At 35.5% G+C, this 22,146-nt stretch overlaps 1 protein-coding gene across 1 annotated transcript in view; it reads left to right on the top strand.

Moving 5' to 3' along the window:
- The window catches only part of FKTN (fukutin), a 65,742-nt gene extending 44,778 nt beyond the window's left edge, over positions 1-20,964 (top strand). The window contains exons 7-10 of the mRNA XM_051986961.1: positions 137-266; positions 3,722-3,855; positions 9,548-9,675; positions 18,952-20,964. Coding sequence (XP_051842921.1) covers positions 137-266; positions 3,722-3,855; positions 9,548-9,675; positions 18,952-19,165 — 606 coding nt within the window. The 3' untranslated portion in view covers positions 19,166-20,964. The remainder of the gene's footprint in view (positions 1-136; positions 267-3,721; positions 3,856-9,547; positions 9,676-18,951) is intronic.
- Positions 20,965-22,146: the final 1,182 nt, after the last annotated feature.

The raw sequence follows: 22,146 nt of genomic DNA, 5'->3' as shown, positions 1-22,146 counted from the left end.
TTACTCACCACACATACTTAATCTTTTTAATAAGACCAATAAAGTAAGACATTTTATTTTTAATTATAAAATAAAAAGGTAGGGTAATGCTCTTTATAAATACAAAAGTTATAGTTAAATATTTATTATTCTGCAGAAGTACCATGGTGACAACTCTGTGGAGGCAATGCTGTTTCAGAAGAATGCAAAAGTATTGTTACACCTGGCAGCTGCAACATTAAAGGATTTGGGTGTCCGATTTTGGCTCAGCAGTGGGACTTGTCTTGGTAAATTCTTAAAATATTTTATTTGGCTCTTTTCTGTGAAAAGCCTCATGCTTAAAATGATGGTATGCCAGATTGTATAGATTTTCAGTTTCTGATTCTAGAGATGGTTTTTTGAGAGAAATTTTAAAATAGTTCAAGAATATTGGAAATATTTGATTTCTAATCAGAGAAAAGAAAGTATTTATTAAGTACCATGGAATAATGATTTCTGCTTAGATTTTTCCAGAAATGATTATTAAAAATTTATGCCACGGTGAAGAAGAACATAGTTGTGTATATAGAAAAAGTATAAGTACTTTGTAAAAAAATTCATATGCGCCTACATAATTCTGCAGTTTTCTTTCTAGTTAACATTTTTTAATTGCTTCTTTGAAGATAGTCATGAAAATTTTTCTTTGTTCATTTAAAACACACTTTAAATTACATTTAAATTTCAGGATAAAAGAAGTTATTTATAATGATAAGGCAGAGAAATGGACTGAGGATCTTTCCCACCATTTCTAGGACAATAATGATAAGATAGTATAGCTAGCATTAACTTAAAATGCCACACTATTGTCTTGGTTGTATAAAAGGGTCTTATTTTAGGGTAAAGTGGGCATGATAGAAGAAGAAACATTCAAAAGAGTCAGAAGGAAAATAAGTTAAAATTTGGCCTTTGAAATAGTTTCTTTGATTTAATTTTAATGAATTTTCATCAGAGACCATTTTGTTGTGAATAGATTAGAATTAAATGTATGAAACAACCAAATAATTGGCGAGCCACCAGACAAGGTAGAAATTAAATGATTCAATAAATGTTTAAGCAAAATAGCTTCAGGGAAACCTTCAAGGTCGGGATGTCTCATGAATCTATTAAAATCCTACATCTTGGGATTTCTGTTTTGAGGAAAAGAAATTTGAAAACTGATTATTTCTGTGATTTAGGTTGCTCCCATACCCAGCCCTCTACTGGATACTCTAGAGAAGAAAGCCTGAGGAGTTTTTTGGAGAATCAGTGTGGGATGAAAACAAACTATATAGGAATTAGAAGCAGCAGCAGGATCCATTTACCTATTCAAGGGCAGGACTTCTCCACATTTCTAGAATAAAGCATAATTTAAAGTGAACCTTACACAATTTCTTAAAATTGTTACTTACATTTGAATGTCAAATCGGTAGTTATCTAGTAAACTGTTCTTTTTGAGCTGTATCTCTATTTACACTCTTCTAAGTTTGGCAACTTTTGACATCAAAGTTAATTTTGCTCCAGGCATCCAAGAAACTGTTCCCATTTCTTTCTTTGTCACCTCCCAATGGTTTCATCATTTCTCCACTTATTCCAATAGTTCTCACTTCCAAATGAATGCATAATGATGCATATCTTACTTTCCTTCTGCATCCTAATCTTTGGTGGTACCTAATCTTATGGTAGTACTAAAAAAATGTGTTATACACGTTATGTGTGTATATTTAAAGAAACCCATTGAAAAATTTTAGGAAAATATACAAACTTTCCTTTAGACTACTCTGTTTTACATAAATCTCAGATTTTTGCTTCACTTTGTAGTATTCTTTAAAAATTAGGTATTTTTAAAAATTGTCAATTTTTTTGACATTGCAGCTTGGCATTCAGACATATCTGACTCTTCATAACCCCATCTGGGGTTTTCTTGGCAGATTCTGGCATGATTTGGCATTTCTTTCTCCATCTCATTTTACAGACAGGGAAACTGAGGCAGACAGGTTTAAGTGGCTTGCCCAGAATCACACAGTTTAATTAATTTGAGGTTAGATTTGAACTCAAAGAGTACTGACTTCAGACAATTAAGTAAATAAACAAAACGTAACATAGTAAAAGTATAGGATTTGGACCCATGTTTAAAACATGGCTTAGTAGGGTGAGGTTGAAAAGTCATGGAACTTCTCTGAGCCTTTTTTTCTTTATCTGTCTAGTGAAGATTGGATTATTTCCAACATGTTTTCCAAATTTTAATACTGTGACATGACCAGTAACACTGGAACAATGACCAAAATGGCTTATGTGTACTGCTTTTTGACATATAAAACAAGAATTACCAGTTCCTTGTCTTCACTCTATCAGTCTTCAGTTGGCAGCAAGTGTTTTAAAATTAAGATTCTGAAGGTCCTTTATACTTACAAACTCCTGGTTCTATGCAAGAAATTTATTTGTTGTTTAAATTGGTTTTCATTTTCCTAACCAAATATTTTCTTGCATTGAATTAAAGTGTCTTGTCTGCAGTTGACCAGCAAACCAAGTTATTATATATTATTACATGTTATGTTTAGGGCCAAATGATCAGGTCCACTGTGTCTCAGGCAAGAAAATCTCATAATTACAAGCAAGTCTAAAATTCAGAAAGAGAGAAACATGATCTTATGATGAATATACTGCAATGAGTCCATGAAATGGTCTTTGGTTTTAATTGATATTATAGGAAAGAATTAGAGACAGAAAAGAGAAAATTTCTCCTTTTTGGAAAATGTACCAACCTTATCAACATAATTTTTTTTTTTTTTTTTTTTTTGTGAGCAGAACCCAGCATCTCCAAAATAGAGAGAGATTTTTGCTTATTTTTTTCTTATTTATCAACAGTATAAATCTTTAAAAATTTTTCTTTTAAATCCTTATTGCAGTTTTTTGCCAGCATTACAGAGTGTTGCCTTTCTTTTTATACCAGTCAGCATTTGGCCTAATCATAGTTCTACCTAAACCCTATAAACAGTTTAGTGAGGAAAAAGTATTTATTAAATGAAGGAGGGAAACAAATCATTTTTGAGAAGAAGCCAGTGGTAGTTTTCTTCTTCACTTGTCAGTTAGCTATTCTTCCAATTCAGTATAATACTCATAAATTAACCAACATTCATTAATTGCCTACTGTTTGCGAGGCACTATTTTAAACGCTGGGGATAAAATAGAAACAGAAACAACCATCCCTTCTCTCAAAAATATCTTGCAATCTAAGAATATACAGCATGTAAACAAATTATATATTAGATAAATTGGAGATAATCAACAGAGCACTGGCACTGGGAGTATGGTATGTGTATGTGCGTGCTTGTGTGCACTGATGTGCGTGCTGAGGGAAAGATGAGGGAGTATCAGAAAAACTTCTTGAAAAAAGTGAGATTTTAGTTGAAACCTGAAGGACTTAAGAGAAGCCTTTTTAATAATATCATTGTTAAAATTAGCACTTTAGTAGTAGTATTTATTCTAGACTTGTAATTTTAAAAATTGAAATAAAATATCCTTTCTAGAGAGTTTAAGCCAAATTTAAAAAATAACTATTGTACCTCCCACATACATAGCAGTTATATATTGTTTGCCTTGGAGTAATAGGTTAAAAAATTTTTTTAATGACAGTAATAAGATATATTAAATGTTATGAAACTCTCACGTGTTATAAAATTAGGAACAGTGGTTAATATTACATTTTTTTTCTTCTTTTTGTTAGGCTGGTATCGGCAGTGCAATATTATTCCTTACAGCAAAGATGTGGATTTGGGGATTTTTATACAAGACTATACATCAGATATAATTACAGCTTTTCAGAATGTAGGACTTCCATTAAAACACAAGTTTGGAAAGGTCAGCAATGATCAGTGTCTTTCACTTCTTGATAGTGTACTTAAAAAAATAAATTTACATTTGGGGACTCTAAATTTGACTGAAAACATGCACATGCTATATTCATTATCACTTTGCTGTGGTTTGCATAATTGCAACTTATCCTTTCTGTTTTAAAATAACAGGAAAAACTGTTTTATCTGTTAAAGACGAAAATATGAAAAGAATCTTGAACTCCATTACAATGGAGTTAGTAATGTTGCATAGTTGTCATAAATAATAGTTTTTACTTTTATATTAGATTAATGTTTACTGCATTTTATTCATAAAATAATTAACAAGTTCCTTGTTCTAGAACTGAAATTGTTTATGGTTCTTAGAGCTAAACTTTCAAACTACGGTTGGCAGTTTTTCATCACGTTGGGGGAGGGGAAAGAGAAGAGATTGAGCAAGGGAAAAGTATTGGAAAGGGAAGGAATGGTCTTTTTTCTTTCTTTTTTGGTTCTCTCTGTAGGTTACAAATTAAAGCTAGTGATAATAGGAAAAGGAGTGAATTTATTTGTTGGTGTTAGGTGGAGAGAGACTAGGGAAGAAGAAACACAAGAGAAACATGGGAAAGAAAGATCAAAGCCCAGTTACCCCCCCCTCCAAAAAAAGTCATCAAACCCCAAATAAAGCAATTATACTCCAGCAAATTAGGAATTCAACATCTCATTTCATTTTTCACTTTACATTCCACTAAGTCAAGATAAAATACATCTTCTGTCACCAAGGAGTAAAAGTTGTCATTTAAAAGTAAAAAATTATACATTTCAAAGTGCAAATTGGTCTCCCTCCTAGAAAAGAAAGTAAATATGCTTGAGGAATTCCTCAATACTTGTAGAATCTTCAAGAGCAATGATGTATTACTTAGAAACTTAAAACTAAGGGCCAAAAAAGAAAAATGGTTCTGAAGATTCAGAGGACAGTCCTGACTTGTCAAGAAATTAGAGAGGAAAAAAGAACATCTGGACATTGGTGCTGAGAAGCAAGTATAAAGCCCTTCCTGAAGACAGGGTGTTGGATGCTTTGAAGAGGAAACTGCTAAAAAGATAGTGTTTATTCATAGATATCAGGTAAAATAGAATCATAGGAAGAAGAATGTTGACTTTTTGGTGGGAGTAATGAGGCAGCCACTTAATTGACCTGATTATATTAATAAAAGAAGTCTGTTGCTTTCCCAGGCCATACCTCCTGGATAAGTCAGAGAGTCTTCCAAGACTTAATCAAAACTATGATAACTACACATCTGCTGATTCAATTAGGCACAAATGATGCTGCCAGAGGAACCTAAAAAACATGGCTAAAGGTTGCAAAGTCCTGTATATGATAACTGTAGACTTCAGGGCTGTCAGTTATGCACAGTTTGGTAAGGATATATTTTCCTGGAAACTTGGAAACCTAATACAAAAGGCTTTAAGTGGAAAAAATAGAGCGAGAAAACTGCCTTTGTATGGACTAGCTACAGCATGGGAAAAATAGCTGAGGCACATAGAACTTGACAATAGACAACAATCAAAGAAAGGAGGTGATAAAACCTATAACTTTGGACATCTATATGCCAATACACAAAATATGGTTAACAAGTTGAGTAAACTAGGTATCCCAGCTTGAGTAAAATTTGATTTATTATCTCTGAATCTTGATGGGATCATATTATTGATAGGAAAATGGTTTTAGAATGCTATTATTCAAAAGAAATAGGACAGATAAAAGAGGTACAAGACATTACTTTATATATTCCTGTTAAAAACATATCTATTAAGAAACCCTTTCCAAAAAAGTGAGGACACAAAGTGGAAAGCTTTAAGGGGAAGAGCAATGGAGATAGAAATTGAATAATGATGCCACCAGAATATAATTACTACTATTACTGCTAGCTAACATTTAGAGGACTTGTTATGTAACACGCACTGCAGTAAGTGATTTATAATTATATCATTTAATACAACAACCCTGCTACTATTCTCCCTAATTTACAGAAGAGGAAACTGATGAAAACTAAGTTTAAAGTTACTTGCCCAGAGTCACATAGCTAGTAAGTATCTAAGACAGGATTTAAACTCTGGACTTCTGACTCCAAATATCTGGTCAGGAAGAGAAAATAGAGGAATTTGGTAAACATCATAAGTCTGACACAGAGTTTTGATAGTATTGGGGGACTTCAAATATTTGGACACTTTCTGAAATTCTGAAATAATGAAGATAATATTTTTTCTCTTTGTTTTAATAATGCCATCCTTCAAAAGATGAAATCAACAAGAAAAAATTTTATTCTGGACTTGATATTCTCCAGAAAGGAGGAATTGATTATCAAGGTACAAATAATGGGAATTTTGAGTGAAAGTGATCACTTCCTCCTAGAATTTGTTACAAAGAAGAATGAGTCAAAAATAGTCTTAGATGCATCCTAAATTTTTGGAGAGAGGATTTTTAAGGTTCAGAGAAATGGTAGGTAAGATTCCATGAATCAAGATTCTTTGGGTGAAGTCAGTCCAGAGTCTCTCAAAAAATATATTCTAAAGAAACAAACACAAAAACTCCAATTCCATTGAGAAAGGAAAAAGGGGCATTGTCTAAAGTGATTGGTAATTTTGGTAGACCCACCGGAAACTCACCAACCAACTTAGATTTTAAGAGCCAGGTACAAAAGACAAAAGCAGAGCAAGTAATGGATGGTGAGTACAGAAGTATGGCATGGTTCTGGAAGAATAGCATTTAAAAAGCTCTTTGGAGGAGAAAATAGTAGCCAGGATTTACTATTATCAAGGTTGGAGGAGATAGAGAAGAAGTGGGAAGGATAAGGAAAACTGGGAAAGCTAATTATTGAACACCAAATGGAAGAGTTTATTTATTTGATCCTGGAGATAGAGACCCATTCGAGTTTGTTGAACAGGTGAGGGACATGGTAATACCTGAGCCTTAGAAAGGTCATCTTGACAGATGAGTGGAAGATGCTCTGGACAAGAAGAGACCTGTGACAGGCAGACCCACCAGTAGTAGTAGGCTTTGCAATGATCCAGGCAAAAGAATAAGGAGGACTTTCACTGGAGTGGCAGTTTCAGAGAAAAAAAAGGGAGGTTATGCAAGAAATGTTTTGAAAGTAAAGTCCACAAGCCTTGACAACATATTGGATGGAGGAAGGGAGGTTTTATGCTAGAGTGAGTTGATACTTAAGAACTAGGAGGATGGTGATTTTCTTGACAAGAAAGTTTGAAACGGAAGAGAGTTTTGGGGAAAGGATAAATTCAGTTTTGGACATAATGAGTTTAAGATATCTGCCATAAATCTAGTAGTAAGTTGGAAATGACAGGCAGGAGATCAGCAGAGAGGTTAGGGCTGAATACATAGATCTGGGAATCATCAGCATAGAAATGATCATTGAAAATAATGAGGTTCAATAAGTCATGAAGATGGGGAGTTGTCTGGAATGAATTCACAGACTTGAACTATCTCCAGGTCAAGGGGCAAAGCTTCAATAGAAGCTTTATTATGATGCTTTAACAAGCAGGCAGAGTTCCTAATAAACTTACAATTAACAAGGGGGGAAGTGGGACCTTTTATGGGAAAGGATCCAAAGTAAGGTGTGTGAACTATGTTAATTGTGTGCATCAATAAACCAGTTGGTGGTTATGGCCATCCTGTTTGTACAGGAGAGCCTCAGTAGTTGATATCTGTAGCTTAACCTTCAGATTGTATAAGGTAATTGTGGGTGGCAGTACAAAAAAGTAGCTCTCCTTATACAAGACAACTTCACAGGTCAGCCTACTCCTCATTGGGCCCACTTGGATACTGGATTACTGTCAGGGACATGGTATTTTGCTAGAATCCATTCATTCCATTAAATCTATGAGAGTAGATAAGATCACAGAGTAAGAGGGAAAAGAGAAAAGGATCCAGGACAAAGCCTTGTGGGACAGCCATAGTTAGAAGGCGTCACTTGGAAGAAAATCTATCAGAGAAGACTGAAAAGGAATGATCATATAGGAGAACCTGGAGACAATAGATTCATGGAAATCTACATAGAAGAGAATATCAAGAAAAGGATAATTGACAGTGTCAAAGGCTATAATAAAGTGATGAAGAATAAGAATAGATTAAAAAGTGTGACGACCGTGCTAGCCCCCAGGATACCTCAGAATCAGCCGGAGTCAGGATAAGCAAAAGTCCTCAGTCTTTATTCTTGGTCCTTAGACACAGGATTGAACAGGATGGAAGCAGAATCTCCATGACTGCCTTCTCCCTCTTCTATTGCCCAAGTGTGACTCTGGCTAGTCTTACTCCACTCCCTAGTCCCTCCTACAATCCTCTGTATACACCAATCATTGAGCCAGCACAGTATAGTGGAAAGGACCATTTTCCAAGCACATGCCCATAGAGTATTGTCCAGTCAGTAGTTAGCTTCAAGTGCTCGGCAGTCCTGACCTCAGTGCATCGACTCAATAGTTTCAGCCCTCTACATAAAAGCCTTTAGATTTAGAAATTAACAGTTAATTTTGGAGAGAGCAGTTTTTTGATTGCTAAAGTCAGAAGGCATATTAAAGAATTGAGAGGAAAAGAATTTTAAAAACAATTTAAAAGAATTAAAGAGGAAAAGAAATAAAGGCACCTATTGTAAATTTCGTCAAGGAGTTTAGCCACAAAAGGGAGGAGGAAAAATTGGATAAGAGTTAAGGGAAAGGATAGATGAATTGAGTTTTTTGAGGAAAGGAAGATATAGGCATATCTGTAGGCTGTAGGGAAGCTGCCAGCAGTCAGAGACAGATTAAAGATTAGTGAGAATGATGATAAAGGGGACAGTCTGTTAGAGAAAATATGATTGGATATCTTCATTTGTATATGAAGAATATGTATATTGACCTTGGTAAGATGATATGAGATGTTGAGGAGGGGAGAAGAGGGAGCTCTTGGAGAATGGCCTAAATTTTTTCAGAATTTTGATAGAATAATATGAATTGAGTTTACTTTGAAGTTGTAGAAGTTGCTGAGTGTCATTGTGGTAGCTGGAGAACCTGGAAGTGGCAGTGTATAGTGCAAGGAATATTTCAACTCTTCTACCTTAGCCAGTATTGACAAGGATGTCCAGGGATGCGGTGTCATCAGTTGAGAGTAGGAAAAGATTTAAGGTGAAAACAAATTTTCTGCCCATGGAGCAGGCATTTTCAAATTCACAGGTAAGAGGTGAGTGGGATGTGGGAGTATTAACTTTAGCAGGTCCAGTGATCTCAGAAAAACAGCTTAGCTTCTTGAAGAATAGTTCATGACAAATTAAACTAATTGCTTTTTCCTACAGGGTTAGTGACTTCGTACATCAAGGGTCACTAATGTTGTAGAGCTAATATGTTACTAAATGCTAACTAATCATGTATACTTTAATCTTTTTAGGATGTTGGGTAAAGTTGATATCAGAGTGTTTGTAAGTTTCAAGTTACTTTATGAATGTGATCATTATTGTTTGTGATGATCATAAAGATTTATTTGCTAATGATTTTACTTTTTAAGGAAAATGTAGGGGGGGGTATTTTGTTTTCTTCATATCTATACTTAGCCAAAAGAGGGTGCTAACATTTGGTATTTAATATTCTTTTTGAAGAGGGAATATAATACTGAATAGTCTGGGCAATTGTTATTTGTTTATTCCTTTTCCAGTCAAAAACTCCCATTTTCTTTGTAGGTAAAAGACAGTTTGGAGCTATCTTTCCAAGGAAAAGATGATGTGAAACTTGATATTTTTTTCTTCTATGAAGAGACTGATCACATGTGGAATGGAGGCACTCAGGCCAAATCAGGAAAAAAATTTAAGTATGAATTATATTTTTATTTTTTAGTACTTTGTGTATATACATAGTAAAAAGAAAGATGATGAAACAGTACTAACTACCCAAATAACTGCTCACTGTTCTAATTAAAAAGTCACCCATATCTTCTTTATAGCTCTGGCTTCAGTCCACACATATTCTCTTCCCAAGTAAACTAGTATGGGAAGAGAGACCTTCTTTCCCTAGTATAATCAAGCCCAATTGTTTTAAAATGGTGATTCACCATGCCTCATAGTCAGTGTGTTAGAGAAAAAGAGCAGGAATACTCTGACATCCAGTCATACTAGAGCCCCATGTTCCATCCCTGCTACCCTACCCATGCTTCCTTGTTCAGCTGGTCTTAGATAGAGGAGACCTTTCTATCCTCTCAAGGGTCCTTTTCTGCTCCCACCAGCATCCTCTCACCTAAGAGAAGTGGGAGAGTGTCAGAAACCTAGTGTTAACTCAATGGAATTGATACAATGCTTATTGGTTCACACCTTAGAGCAAATCCTTATAAGGTAATAAGTCGCTAATACTGATAGAAACAAAGTTTGTGTTCACACCTTTAGAGAGCTCATATTAGCAAGAAGCTCTTGGGGCCAGAGAGCACTCTGGGAGGAAACCCATAATCCCACTCTCAGAGAAGGAGCATAGAGCTTCAATGAGCCAGTCAAGTTAGTTCAGCTGATAAGATTGAGAGGGGAGCATCAAGTGAGTTCAGAGAGAAGCCCTCTCTCGGAGGCAAGAGAGATTCATTCCATCTTTCACCTTTGTGCTGACTGGAGGCCAAAAGGAGCAGAGGCAAAGGACTAGCGACAAGAGCTCTTGGAACCAAGCAGAAAGATAGGCCTCTCAGAAAAACTAACCGGGCTATTTTGAAAGGAGAAAATAAATGTTTGCATTTTATCAGCTGGCTGCATTTGGGGTGTTTATTACTTTTAACTGAAACTAAGGCTACCTCCAGAAAACCTCCCCAAGAAACCTGCTCCCAGAGGGAACTATCTTATATATTAAAGAAGAACACCACAGGAGAGCCACAGCTGCTCAGGATGAGCCAGATTGGATGCCATGTGATGTGCAATCTTGGTTTTGTCCTGTAATACTGTTTCATCTGAGAGCAATAACTTCCTCTTGTGATCCCCGGAAAGCAGACCAGGCTAACTTTTTAAAGCATTGTGTTCAGCTTCTGGATATGTTAGTCACCAAACATTAATTAAGTTCTTCCTATGTGGCAGGTACAGAGAAAGGAGGAAACAATACAAAAATAACATAAAATATCTACTGAATAGGTGAAGGCAATCTTAGAGGGCAAGGCTATGGGGGGAGCTAAGAAAGGTTTCTTCTAGCAGGTGGGATTTAGGCTGAGTCTTGAAGGAAGCCAGGAGAGCAATTGAGACATGAGGAGCAGTTTGTGAAAATGCACAGCCAAGAGATGGGGTGTCTTTTGAGAGGAACAGCCATTGGCCCAATATCCTAACATAGAGTTCATACAATCTAGTAAAATGTAAGAAAACTGGAAAGAAAGCAACCAGCTTAGGAGAAGCTTTGAGTGCCAAACAGGAGTTCAAATTTCATCCTGTAAGTAATAGTTAAATATTATATTTGTTGAAGGTGTATTTGGGTGGACGAATGATGAATATCTTTTGGGAATCTTAAGTTTGAGGCATAGATAGTACATTCAGATGGAAATTTCTAGGAAACTGTTTGCAAGATAGATTCTGGGACATGATTATGATAAAATACTGCTGTTCCATAAGAAAAGGTAGGGGCAGCGAGGTGGCACTGTGGATGGAGCTCTGGTCTTAGAAAGATTAATCTTCCTGAGTACAAATCCAGTCACAGGCATTTAATAATAGCTGTGTGAATGTGGGAGAGACCCTCTTTGCCCCAGTCTTTTCATCTGTCAAATGAGTTAAAGAAGGAAATGGCAAAACATTCCAGTACTTTTGCCAAGAAAACCCAAAAAAAGGGTCATAAAGAGTTGGACATGACTAAAAACAACTGAACAGCAATAAATAAAAGCAGGGTAGACTTAAATGAACTGATGTAGAATGTAGTAAGACAAACTAGGAAAACAATATACATGACTACAACAGCAAACACCACCACTTACATTGATCAAGCTTGGTCAGAGAGATGAGATAAGAAAACAGCTCTCTCTTTATTGGAGCTGTGGGAGGGAATGGAATACTGTCAGTCTTTGTTTTGGTTAGCTTTCTGAATGACTTTTTTTTAATTATGAATGATGGGGAAGAAGAGGGACATAGATAGAAATAAAGGTAATAGAAGAGCAAAAGAAATTTATATATTTTTAATAACAGTCTCAGATTTCTAGAAAGGGAGGCCCATGCTCACATATCTTGCACATTCTTGAAAGAGAGATTTTGGTTATGTTTTCATATAATTGAAGCTACTTGCAAAGCTGAGGTTGGTGAAGACAATGTGAAGAATGAAAAAAATTTTGGATTTTCTTTCTCATAAAGAATCCTACTTTGGGCCTGTGTCTTTCGGCAAGTATTTCTTCACTAACCATCCTCTCTTCTGTGCCCAGAAGCCAATTTCATCATCACATTGGTAAATTGATAGAACCCTATTACATTGCATCTAGAGCCATCTCCAGTTGTCCTGATTCATATCTGGCTACTGGACCCAGATGGCTCTGGAGAAGTAAGTCAGGTGAACTTGTGCAGCCCTACCTCACTTAAATCCAGTTCATTTGCATGTCATGGCATCATCTCCGCAATACCATAGTCCTTTTCAAGAATGAAGGACAAACAACAACAGCATTGTATTAACATCAAACTAAAACTATTTAATTATAGGTTCTGCTAAGTCATTACAGGCTAGTCACTTACCTCTTAAGAAGTGAATGTTTATTTTGCACATATTTTCATGCTTCTGTAAGGGCACTTGGCAGCTGTTAACTGAAAGCATTTAGCTCTCTACCCTGGGATAAACTCAGAGTTGAGTGAGGTATATTGTCTCAATGAGAGTCAATAGTGTGATTGACATTGCAGCAAAACACTTATGTCATCTTAAACCACATTAATAGAGGCATAGTGTCCTGAAGAGGAAGATGATAGTCTTGCTCCATTGTTTTGGTCAGACCTCACCTGGGACATTATAGTTTGGTTTTGGGCAACACAGTTTAGGAAATACATTAAAAAACCACGCCCAGAAGAGGGAGACCAGGATAGTGAAAGAACTGTAGATAATGATATACAAATATTAGTTGAGATATCTAGGGCCATTTGTCCTGGAGAAGAGAAGACTGGGTGGTGGAGTCATGTGAGACTCTGGAGGGAAGAACTGAAAGCAATAAATGCTTGTTTCAGAAACGTATACTTAGATTTGATAAGTGAAAGAAATTGCAAATTATTAGCACTGTCCAAAAGTGGAAGGAGCTGCCCTGAGAGCTGCCTTCACACTGGAGATCTTTAAGCAGAGATTACATATTTGTAAGGAATATTAAAGAAAGGATTCTTAATCTCATATAAGGGTAGATCTTCATTGATTATCATCCTTCACACTTCAAGTAATTTTATCTTTGTTAGGGAAGAATACTTTTTGATTGACTCAAACAATTGGAATTGTGTGAACAGGATTTATATACCTCCTTGAAGTATTCAAAATCATTATGTGAGAATTGGTGTTTCCCAAAGAAATTTGTTTAAAAAGAAGCTGTTTCAGAACTAGAAGAAAAATTTCTTTAAGTTCCAGATAGAGGAGACTAGAATAAGCATGACATTTTAGCATATTCATGAGGAGCAAAGAAATGAACTGTGGCAGAACAGAGAAAAGCAATGTCATTGGTTCTAAAGGCATTTTGGAGCTGGAGACAATGGTAGAAAAGAGTCCCCCCTCCACCAAAAGTTGCTATTTTGTTTCCCAAATATATCCAATAAACTGAATTTCACCTTACCACAAAAAGGCCAGGAATTAACTAGAGAGGCATGTAAATGTAAATTTAGGCAGAAAATGTCCAAGCTCTGCCTAAATAAATTAGAAATTTATTTAACTGGAGCCTGGAGCAATTGTAATATAACTTAAAACTTTATCTAAAATGAGGTTCTGAGATTCTTGTTCTTTCTGAGACAGGGAGAAGGCTCCCCTGTAATGCAGCCTTGTCTTCCACTTTTTGACTTGGAAGTCTTATGAAGGCAAGTGAATGAAAGGCAAAAACTCCATGTGAATAAGTAGTGCCTGTGGAAGAGCAGAGTAGCTGACAGTGCCAACCACCACCCCAAGCCAACTTTGGCTTGGGGAGTTCTGGGGCAGAGTTTTCTGCTGCATTCTGTTTCCATGCCTCACCATTACAAGGCTAGGTTTTTCTGCACATTTGGTTTCTTGGGAGACCCCCTTTTTTTTTCTTTCTTTTCACTGCTACCAGCTGTGAAGCTGAAAGAAAAGCACAACAAATTTTGGTAATTTACTTAAATGAGTATTCTTTCAAACTGACTTTTCTGCAACAGTGCTATATTTCCCACTTTGTTTATATGTTTGTGTTTTACAACACAACATATGGGTCATTTCTTAGGTCTTCTTAATTATATCTCTCAATTACTCCTGTGAAGCCAGTGCATAATTAAAGAATTTTGAATGCATATGATGTACTTAGTACATACAATATACAGAAACTATAGCTACATTATATGAAGAAAATTTTCTCCTAAAGGAGGGTTTTCTTACAGATATTAACTCCTTTGTATTTTTATGTATTTTTCAAAGCACACACACATTGTGTCCGATTTCATAACAATTCTATGAAATGCACAAAATAAATATAATTTTACATGGAGAAAGAAACTGAAGTCAAATCCCAAGCTCCCAAATGAATCAGTGATAGCTCTGGGTCTATAATATGGATGTCATCACTAAACTTTGTCTAGGTTCTGAGGGACAGATTTATCCTTTTATAACCTTGTTGTCAAACTTTAAACTTACTGTCGGGTATAGTGTAACAGAAAGAGCTGCAAATATAAAAACTAGATTGTGAAAGATCTTGAATGTAAGTGTTTAGAGATCAGATTTTATCTGGGAACAGTGGAAGGAGCAATGGAAGGTATTTTCATTAGGAAGATTAATCTAGTAACAAAGTGTTGCATAGATTTGAGAGAAAAGAGATTGGAGAGACTACCTGGATAGTTATAAGACTATTGTGATAATCCCAGTGAAAAGTAATGAGTACAGTGTCACTGTGTCAATGGAATAGAAAGAAATGAACAAATGAAAAGAGTAAGATGAATACAGAATGCATCTTATTTGGCAACTGAATGTCAAATAAAGAAGAGGGAAGAGTAAAAATAACTGAGTTTTGGAATCTGAGTTACTGAGAGAATAGTAGGGTCAACCAAATTAGAAAATTTAGGAATAGGAATAGGTATTTGGAGAATAATAATTAGTTTGAATAGAAGTGGACATCATAGTCTTGTATGAGCTAGCACCTTCTCAGAAATTCTTACTGGTTCTTCTCTTTTTCATGGACAATTGGAAATATATCTAATGATACTCTTAATGATACTCTTCATGCTATTTTTTCTGTGCAATTTCTCTGTGTAATGTGCTCTAGCCTACTCTTTCCTACCGTGCTCCTTTTGATTGCCCTTTTGATGATACTTATTTTAATTCTTCAGAGTCTGATATAACTTGACTCATAGCCATTTCTATTTCAGAAAAAAGCTTGAGATTAAAAGCACTGAACAGTTTTTCAAAGGCAATCCAGTACACTTTTCACAATCAGCAGTGTTTGTCCAAGATCTGTGTACTGATAAAATATGGGTTATCCATACAATTGTATAATATAACTTTAATGATAGGAAGTATTAATCCCATTTTTCTTCCACGTGAATAAATGAATTGGTATTTTAAGAAGGGATATCTGGTCTTGAGAACCTCATTCCCAGACCATTTTCTTTTCTGGTTGGTCTCCCTTCAGTGTATCCTCTACTCAGCTATCAGATTAGTCTTCCTAACATGCAGATATGATCCATGTCACCCTCCTGTCCTTCTTTCCCCCAGCCCTGTTCCCTTGATTCTGTGAATGGTTCTAATTTTAGTCTCTTCCTGTCTACTGTCTTGTTCACTGCTTCTTGAAGGTATAACCCAGGTCTCTTTCATATCCCCTCTGTTGACTCTTGCCATTCCCTCCAGCTACCATCCTATATCTGTTTTATATTTCAAAGCCAAAGTCCTTGAAAAAGCTGAGTTTCTTCACTTCTTATTTACGACTCAGCTCTTATTCACTGCTCAGCTTAAAACTGCTTTCTCTGAAATTATTGGTGATCTTTTAATTGTCAAATCTGGGGGCCTTTTTTCATTCTTCATCTTTCTTTACTTTTTTGCAACAATTGACATTGTTGACCAACTTCTCCCTGAATGTTTTCTTTCTTTGAGTTTTTTGTGAAACTACTTTTTCTTCTCTACCTGTCTGCTTACTCCTCAGTCTCCTTTGCTGGATCATTATCCAAAAGCCCTTGACTGTGGCCTCAAGTAGGCCTCAAAACTCTGCCCTGGGCCCTTTACTCTTTCTCTATGCTCTTTCCCTTGGTAACCTGATCAATTCTTGTAGGTTCAGGTTCAGTTACTGCTGTACAAGTGATCCCAGATCTTAATATTTAGACTTAGTCTTTCTCCTAAGCTCAAATTCTACATCACCAGTTATATAGTGAACATTTCAAACTGGATATTCTATAAGCATCTCAAACTCAACATGTCCAAAACTGAAGTTATTATCTTTCTCCATAAGTTTACTCTTCTTTCAAAATTTCCTATTTCTTTGAAGAAAACGTCTATCTTTCTATTTATCCAGGTCCACAGCCTCAAATCTTTACTTTTATGCCTTATATATTCAATGAAATGCTAAGTCTTAATGAATTTGCCTCCATATTAGCGCTTATATTTTATATTTCCTTTAATCTATTTGCCCAACCATCCTGATTCAGAACCTCACAACCTGCTGGCTAGACCATTGTCTCCTAATTGGTCTCCTCTGTAATTAATTCTCTCTAAACTACCAAAATAATATTCCCAAAGCATAGGCCTGACCTCATCATTCCCCTGCTTAATTAAACTTTAGTAGTTCTCTGTTACTTCTGGTGTCAAATGCAAACTCTGTCATTTAAACCTGGTTCCAGATTTTTTAGCCTCGTTACATATTATTCCCTTTGACTTCCTTAATTATTGAGGACTGTTTCTTGAACATGGCATGACACCCCCCCTCCCCATTTCCATTCTTTTTCACCAGCTATTTCCTATGCATCCCTTCACCTCTCTCTTTTGGGATTTCTAGCATCTTTCACAGCTTAGACCATGTATCACCCCCTACAGTAAACCTTTCCTGATCTCCCTTGTGTTAGTGTTCTCTTCTTCCTCAAACTGTCACTTATATATACCTATCTGTGTACATGTTGTATCCACCCAGTGAACTGAACTCTTTGAGGGCAAAAACTATTTTTTATTTGCATCTAGAACATTTAGCATAGAGCCTTGTCTGTACTAGATGCTTAATAAATGCTTGTTGGATTAAATTGGATTTAATCTTTTAGGCAACAATAATTATTCCATTTTAACAGGAATAAATTCTCTTCTAGGGAGTGCAAAATTTCCATTTCCATGAATGGCATTGAAATTTTTCAGAGAGAAACAGACTATCAAAAACTTACTTTTGTAGAGAACAAACTCTTGAACTGAATTTTCTTTCATATTTTTAAAATTGACATTTAAATTTTTTCTTTATAAATTCCTTATTTCTCAAGAGACTATATTTATTCCATTATATACTAGGTCTGTGTGTGGTTTTTTTTTTTTTTTGGTTACTCAGTTTTATGAGGCTTTGGAGGCTAACACAGAAAATGAGAAATTCAAGATTCTGCCTCATCTGAAATTAGTAGCGTCAGTTTGATGGGATAGAACAGAACAGGTGGATATTCTCCTGACAAACAAAATGAGCCATGCCATTAATACATTAATACATGTACAGAGCAAAACTGGGAGTGGCAAAAGGTGACTCAGTGCACTATCTTATTCCAAGAACAGATGTGTGATATGGTTTCTTTTTTTTTTAGTTCTCAGCTGGGCTTGTCCATTAGCCATCTGCAGCAACATGGGAAAGTACTCCCTGCTTTCTTGAGGACACTTTAATGTTCTCATTGCTGGGATTGACTTGATGTTCACCTAAATCTGAAGGGGCACTGGCTTTTCTTTTCTTTGGAAGAGATGCTGAACTGTTCACTATCAGATGATTACATTTTGATGCCTGTTTTTATTTTCATATTGCCCAAAGAAAAAGAAATCCACCATAGTTTTAAAGCTTTCTAACCTTGTACAGTTAAGGAACTCAGTGGATAAGGAACTTAGGGCTTGGACTTAGGAAGATCTGTATTCAAATTTGACCTAGGACACTTATTAGCTGTGTGATCTTGGCCAAGATAACTTAATCTTGGTTTGCCTTAATCCACTGAAGAAAGATGAACAAACCACTCCCATATATTTACCAGGAGAGCCCCATGGACAGTGTAGTCCATAGAGTTATGAAGAATCAGACATGACTTATGTCATTGACATGCAAATACCATTAGTGAACATCACTTTGCCTCAAATGGAAGGTAAATGTTTTTCAGTAACTGTTATACAAGTTGCAGTCTTACACTGAAAATATAAAATATGGCTTTTAATCTTTTTTAAAAAAACTAAAATAAAACTAAACTTACAAGACCCTGACAGTTTTCAAAAACATACCTACCCCCCCCCCAATTTTTTAAAGTTGTCCTTTCAATGAACTAGTTTACTGAAATTGTGTCAGAGATGGATGCAGTTAATCTATCTTTATGAATACTTCCTTGTTTGGATTAAAGGTCATCTGCAACTATTTAGGGGAAAATTACAAACTTAGAAAATGCACATAGCATTTATCCAAGTATTAATTTCAATTCAGCACACATTTATTTATTACTTGGGAGAGAGGTTGATGCTAAAATAAAGAAAATAATTCTTGAAGTAAATGTGAAGCATGATACTTGAGGGAATAAACAAATGGATAATTTTGAGAATCAGACTTGATCTAAATTTTAGAATTCCTAAGGTGGGTGAAAGTAAAGATAAATTAGGCTACATAAGATGAAAGTTTACTTTGAATATATTAAGGTTCTTTACATGGTAGATTGGGCTAGTAATTATTTTTTAAAATTGGCATATTAGAAAGGAAAAACTAACATTTTCACTCTTGAAGTTTACTAACTGAAAAATTAATGTTTTCTCATGTAATCCTATTTTGTCACAGATACCTGTTTCCTAAATTTACACTCTGTTGGGCAGAATTTGTAGAAATAAAGGTCCGGGTGCCCTGTGAAACTCTCAACTACATTGAAGCCAACTATGGCAAGACCTGGATGATTCCTGAGAAGACTTGGGACTGGAAGAGCTCCCCATTTAATGTACAGCCCAATGGGATCTGGCCTGTTGCTGAATGGGATGATGTTATTCAATTATACTAAGTCATTGAACTTATTATTAAACAAGATATTTCTCCTTGTCAAAAGAAGTTCTTAAATTTAATATTTTTATGTTATAAAAATTACTGGTTTTTGTCAAATATTCTTACTTAAATGGAAGGAGAAAAAAAAGATTCAGATGAACAAAAGTATTTTTAAAAACCAACCCAGACCTCTAGCCAGCTGACTTGGTATCTATTTCTTTATTCTTTAAAACTAAAAGATCAGGTGAATTAGGAAGTCATTTTTTCAGGTGTATAAAGATGATATTAAGTTCATGGGGCCGTTATATCTCAGGAACGATGTGGTATGAGACCTATTCAGACTTTTAAAAAAATGCTAAAAGCTTTTGTGACTGTTTCTTATAATTCTAAAGTATAATTCAGTTAAAACTGAATGAAAAGGTATCCATCTACTAATAAATCAGTCCCTTTCTTCTCCATCTCTTAGTTTAGTAGTTTTCTAGCTTTCAGTTAAGATCACTAGTTTCTGATTATATTTCACAGATTCCCTTTCCTCTTAACAATTTTTAGATGGTCTTCTGTTTATCATCAAATCATAAATTATGCATATTGTCTATTCTTTACTGATCTTCCAGTAGGAATTCTCCATTTTTATGCCAGTCAACTAGATGTTCAGGTCCCAGTTTTCCCCCATTTATTGTGTCTCATGATGTCTTGATAAATCTTTTTCTGTTCCCAGGATGTCTCATTCAATCTATTATGTTCCTGGAGCTAACTCTCCTGATCCAGACCTATTCTTAGCCAAAGCCAAAAATAATATGAGATTTAGCTGGCAAAGGTGTTCTTTATCCAAGTTGTTTTAATTATCTGTACTTTTTTGTTGGTTTTTAAATCCAACATCTGTGCTGATGTTCTGTTAGTACAAGTAGTTAAAAGCTGATTTTATCAGTTCCAATTTGTATCTTCAAACCAATTTTAGCATTCCTTACATTAGCTTCATACCCTCACCCTGCCCTTCCTCACATATAGTTGGCAGGTGGGTACATAAGTTGGAGAGGGAGAAGAGAAAGAGAGGATGATTTCCCCTCACATTCTCTCCCCTCCTATTCCATCCAGTTTTACCTAAACAAAACTAAGAGACAGAATACAACACGAGCATGGGATTTCATTTTCCTGATTTAAAAACAGTAATTCACTTGTTAGTGCTTTTGGCAAATGACCAATCACAAGTAGAAAGCATGGATTTTCAGAAGAGGCCCATTTTTTTTGGGGGGGGGACTTTATGCTAAGATTATCCTCTCTTTATGAAACAGATTGATTAAATTACCCTAGTTGATAACTAATTCTGTGTCTGCTTTCATAAGGGGTGAAAACTTTGTCATTTCTAATATGAAGGAATTTACAGTCTTACCTTTAAAAGGGGGCGGAGGGGGGGTTATACTATCCATATAACTGAATTCAGAAGCTGGTTAATATTTAATTATATTTTAATTTCTGCAGCCCCATAACCAAATGTTAAACATTTTAGCCATGCAGAGAAATATTCACTATTCTGTCACTTAGGGGGCCCAATATTTCCCCAATAGAACTAGATTAAAAAGTGAAATGTTGAAATACAGACACATATATTTATATATTAAGAATAAAGAAGGATTTTTAACCATGTACAGAACTAAGTGTTTATTTACTAATTATTTCATTTTGTCAAAGTCTGTGAATATTCTACTGTATTAATGAAATTGATGTTTATTTCTTCTGAAAAAATTTATTGTGGTTTTGGACAGAATTTTAATACATGTTGTGTTAGATGATGAATAAAAATTTTCCAATATCTTAAAATTTTCAGCATTTTATGTTTTGCTGTTTCATAATTAAATCTTGTTGAAAATAGAGATGTTTGACAACTAAAAAGTACTAGGGAGATGGCAACAATTGATATTCAAAATACACCACATACCATGGCTTCTTGAATAAGATAGTTTTCAAGAAGCTTCACAAACAAGCAAAATCAAACTGTTTAGTCCAATTTTCCAATTAACTTTATTTAGAAGTACTTTTCCTTATTACTGTGCTATAAGAAACGATAAGCATGATGATTTCAGAGAGTCTGAAATTTTGAACTGATGCTGATCAAAGTGAGCAGAACCAGTAGATCATTGTACACAGCAACAACAAGCCCATACGATAAATCAGTTCTGATGGACCTAGCTCTTTCCAATAATGAGATGATTCAGGCCAGTTGCAATGATCCTGTGAGGAAGAGAGCCATCTACACCCAGAGAGAAGACTGTGGGAACTGAGTATGAATCACAACATATTGTTTTTTCTTTTTGTTGTGATTTGCTTGAATTTTCTTTTTTTTTTTTTGATCTGATTTTTCTTGTGCAACAAGATAATTGTATAAATATGTGTGCCTATATTGGATTTAATATACATTTTTACCATATTTAACATATATTGGATTAAATGCCATCTAGGGGAGTGGGTAGAAGGTAGGAAGGGAAAAATTGGAACACAAGGTTTTTCAAGGATCAATGTTAAAAAAATTATGCTTGCATATGTTTTGAAAATAAAAAACTTCCCAAAAAAACTATTTTATATCTCCATTTGAGAAAAGGATGGACTACTGGAAAATAGCTTTTGTTACTATGACTTATCCTTTAACAAATAAGTCTGTGAGAGGCCGCTGTGGGGTAGTGTAAGGGCCCCAGGTTCTGGCATCAGATGATCTGATTTCAAATCCAGACTTTTGTGCCTTCTACTGTGTAATCTCTCAGGCCCAGTGGGAGGCGGAGCTGCAAGAGAAACTCTTCGTTTCAAAGACAACTGATGATGGCACAGGGCAATGCTTTGCCTTGTGTGTGAATTGGGTTTAAGTGAGGCAGCTCCCCCTGTCTCCCAGAGTCCTTGAAGTCCAGTGGCAGGATACCAGCCCCAGGATAGGTGCATTGCCTCGGCCCCCTCAGTGTCTGACCAGAGCTCAGCACCCCACAGTGCTCCCTTCAGCACCTTCGTAGCATT

The sequence above is a fragment of the Antechinus flavipes genome, chromosome 1 (genome assembly GCF_016432865.1).
Source record: "Antechinus flavipes isolate AdamAnt ecotype Samford, QLD, Australia chromosome 1, AdamAnt_v2, whole genome shotgun sequence".
NCBI classification, from domain to species: Eukaryota; Metazoa; Chordata; class Mammalia; order Dasyuromorphia; family Dasyuridae; genus Antechinus; species Antechinus flavipes.
This window is presented reverse-complemented; position numbering and strand designations above follow the sequence as displayed.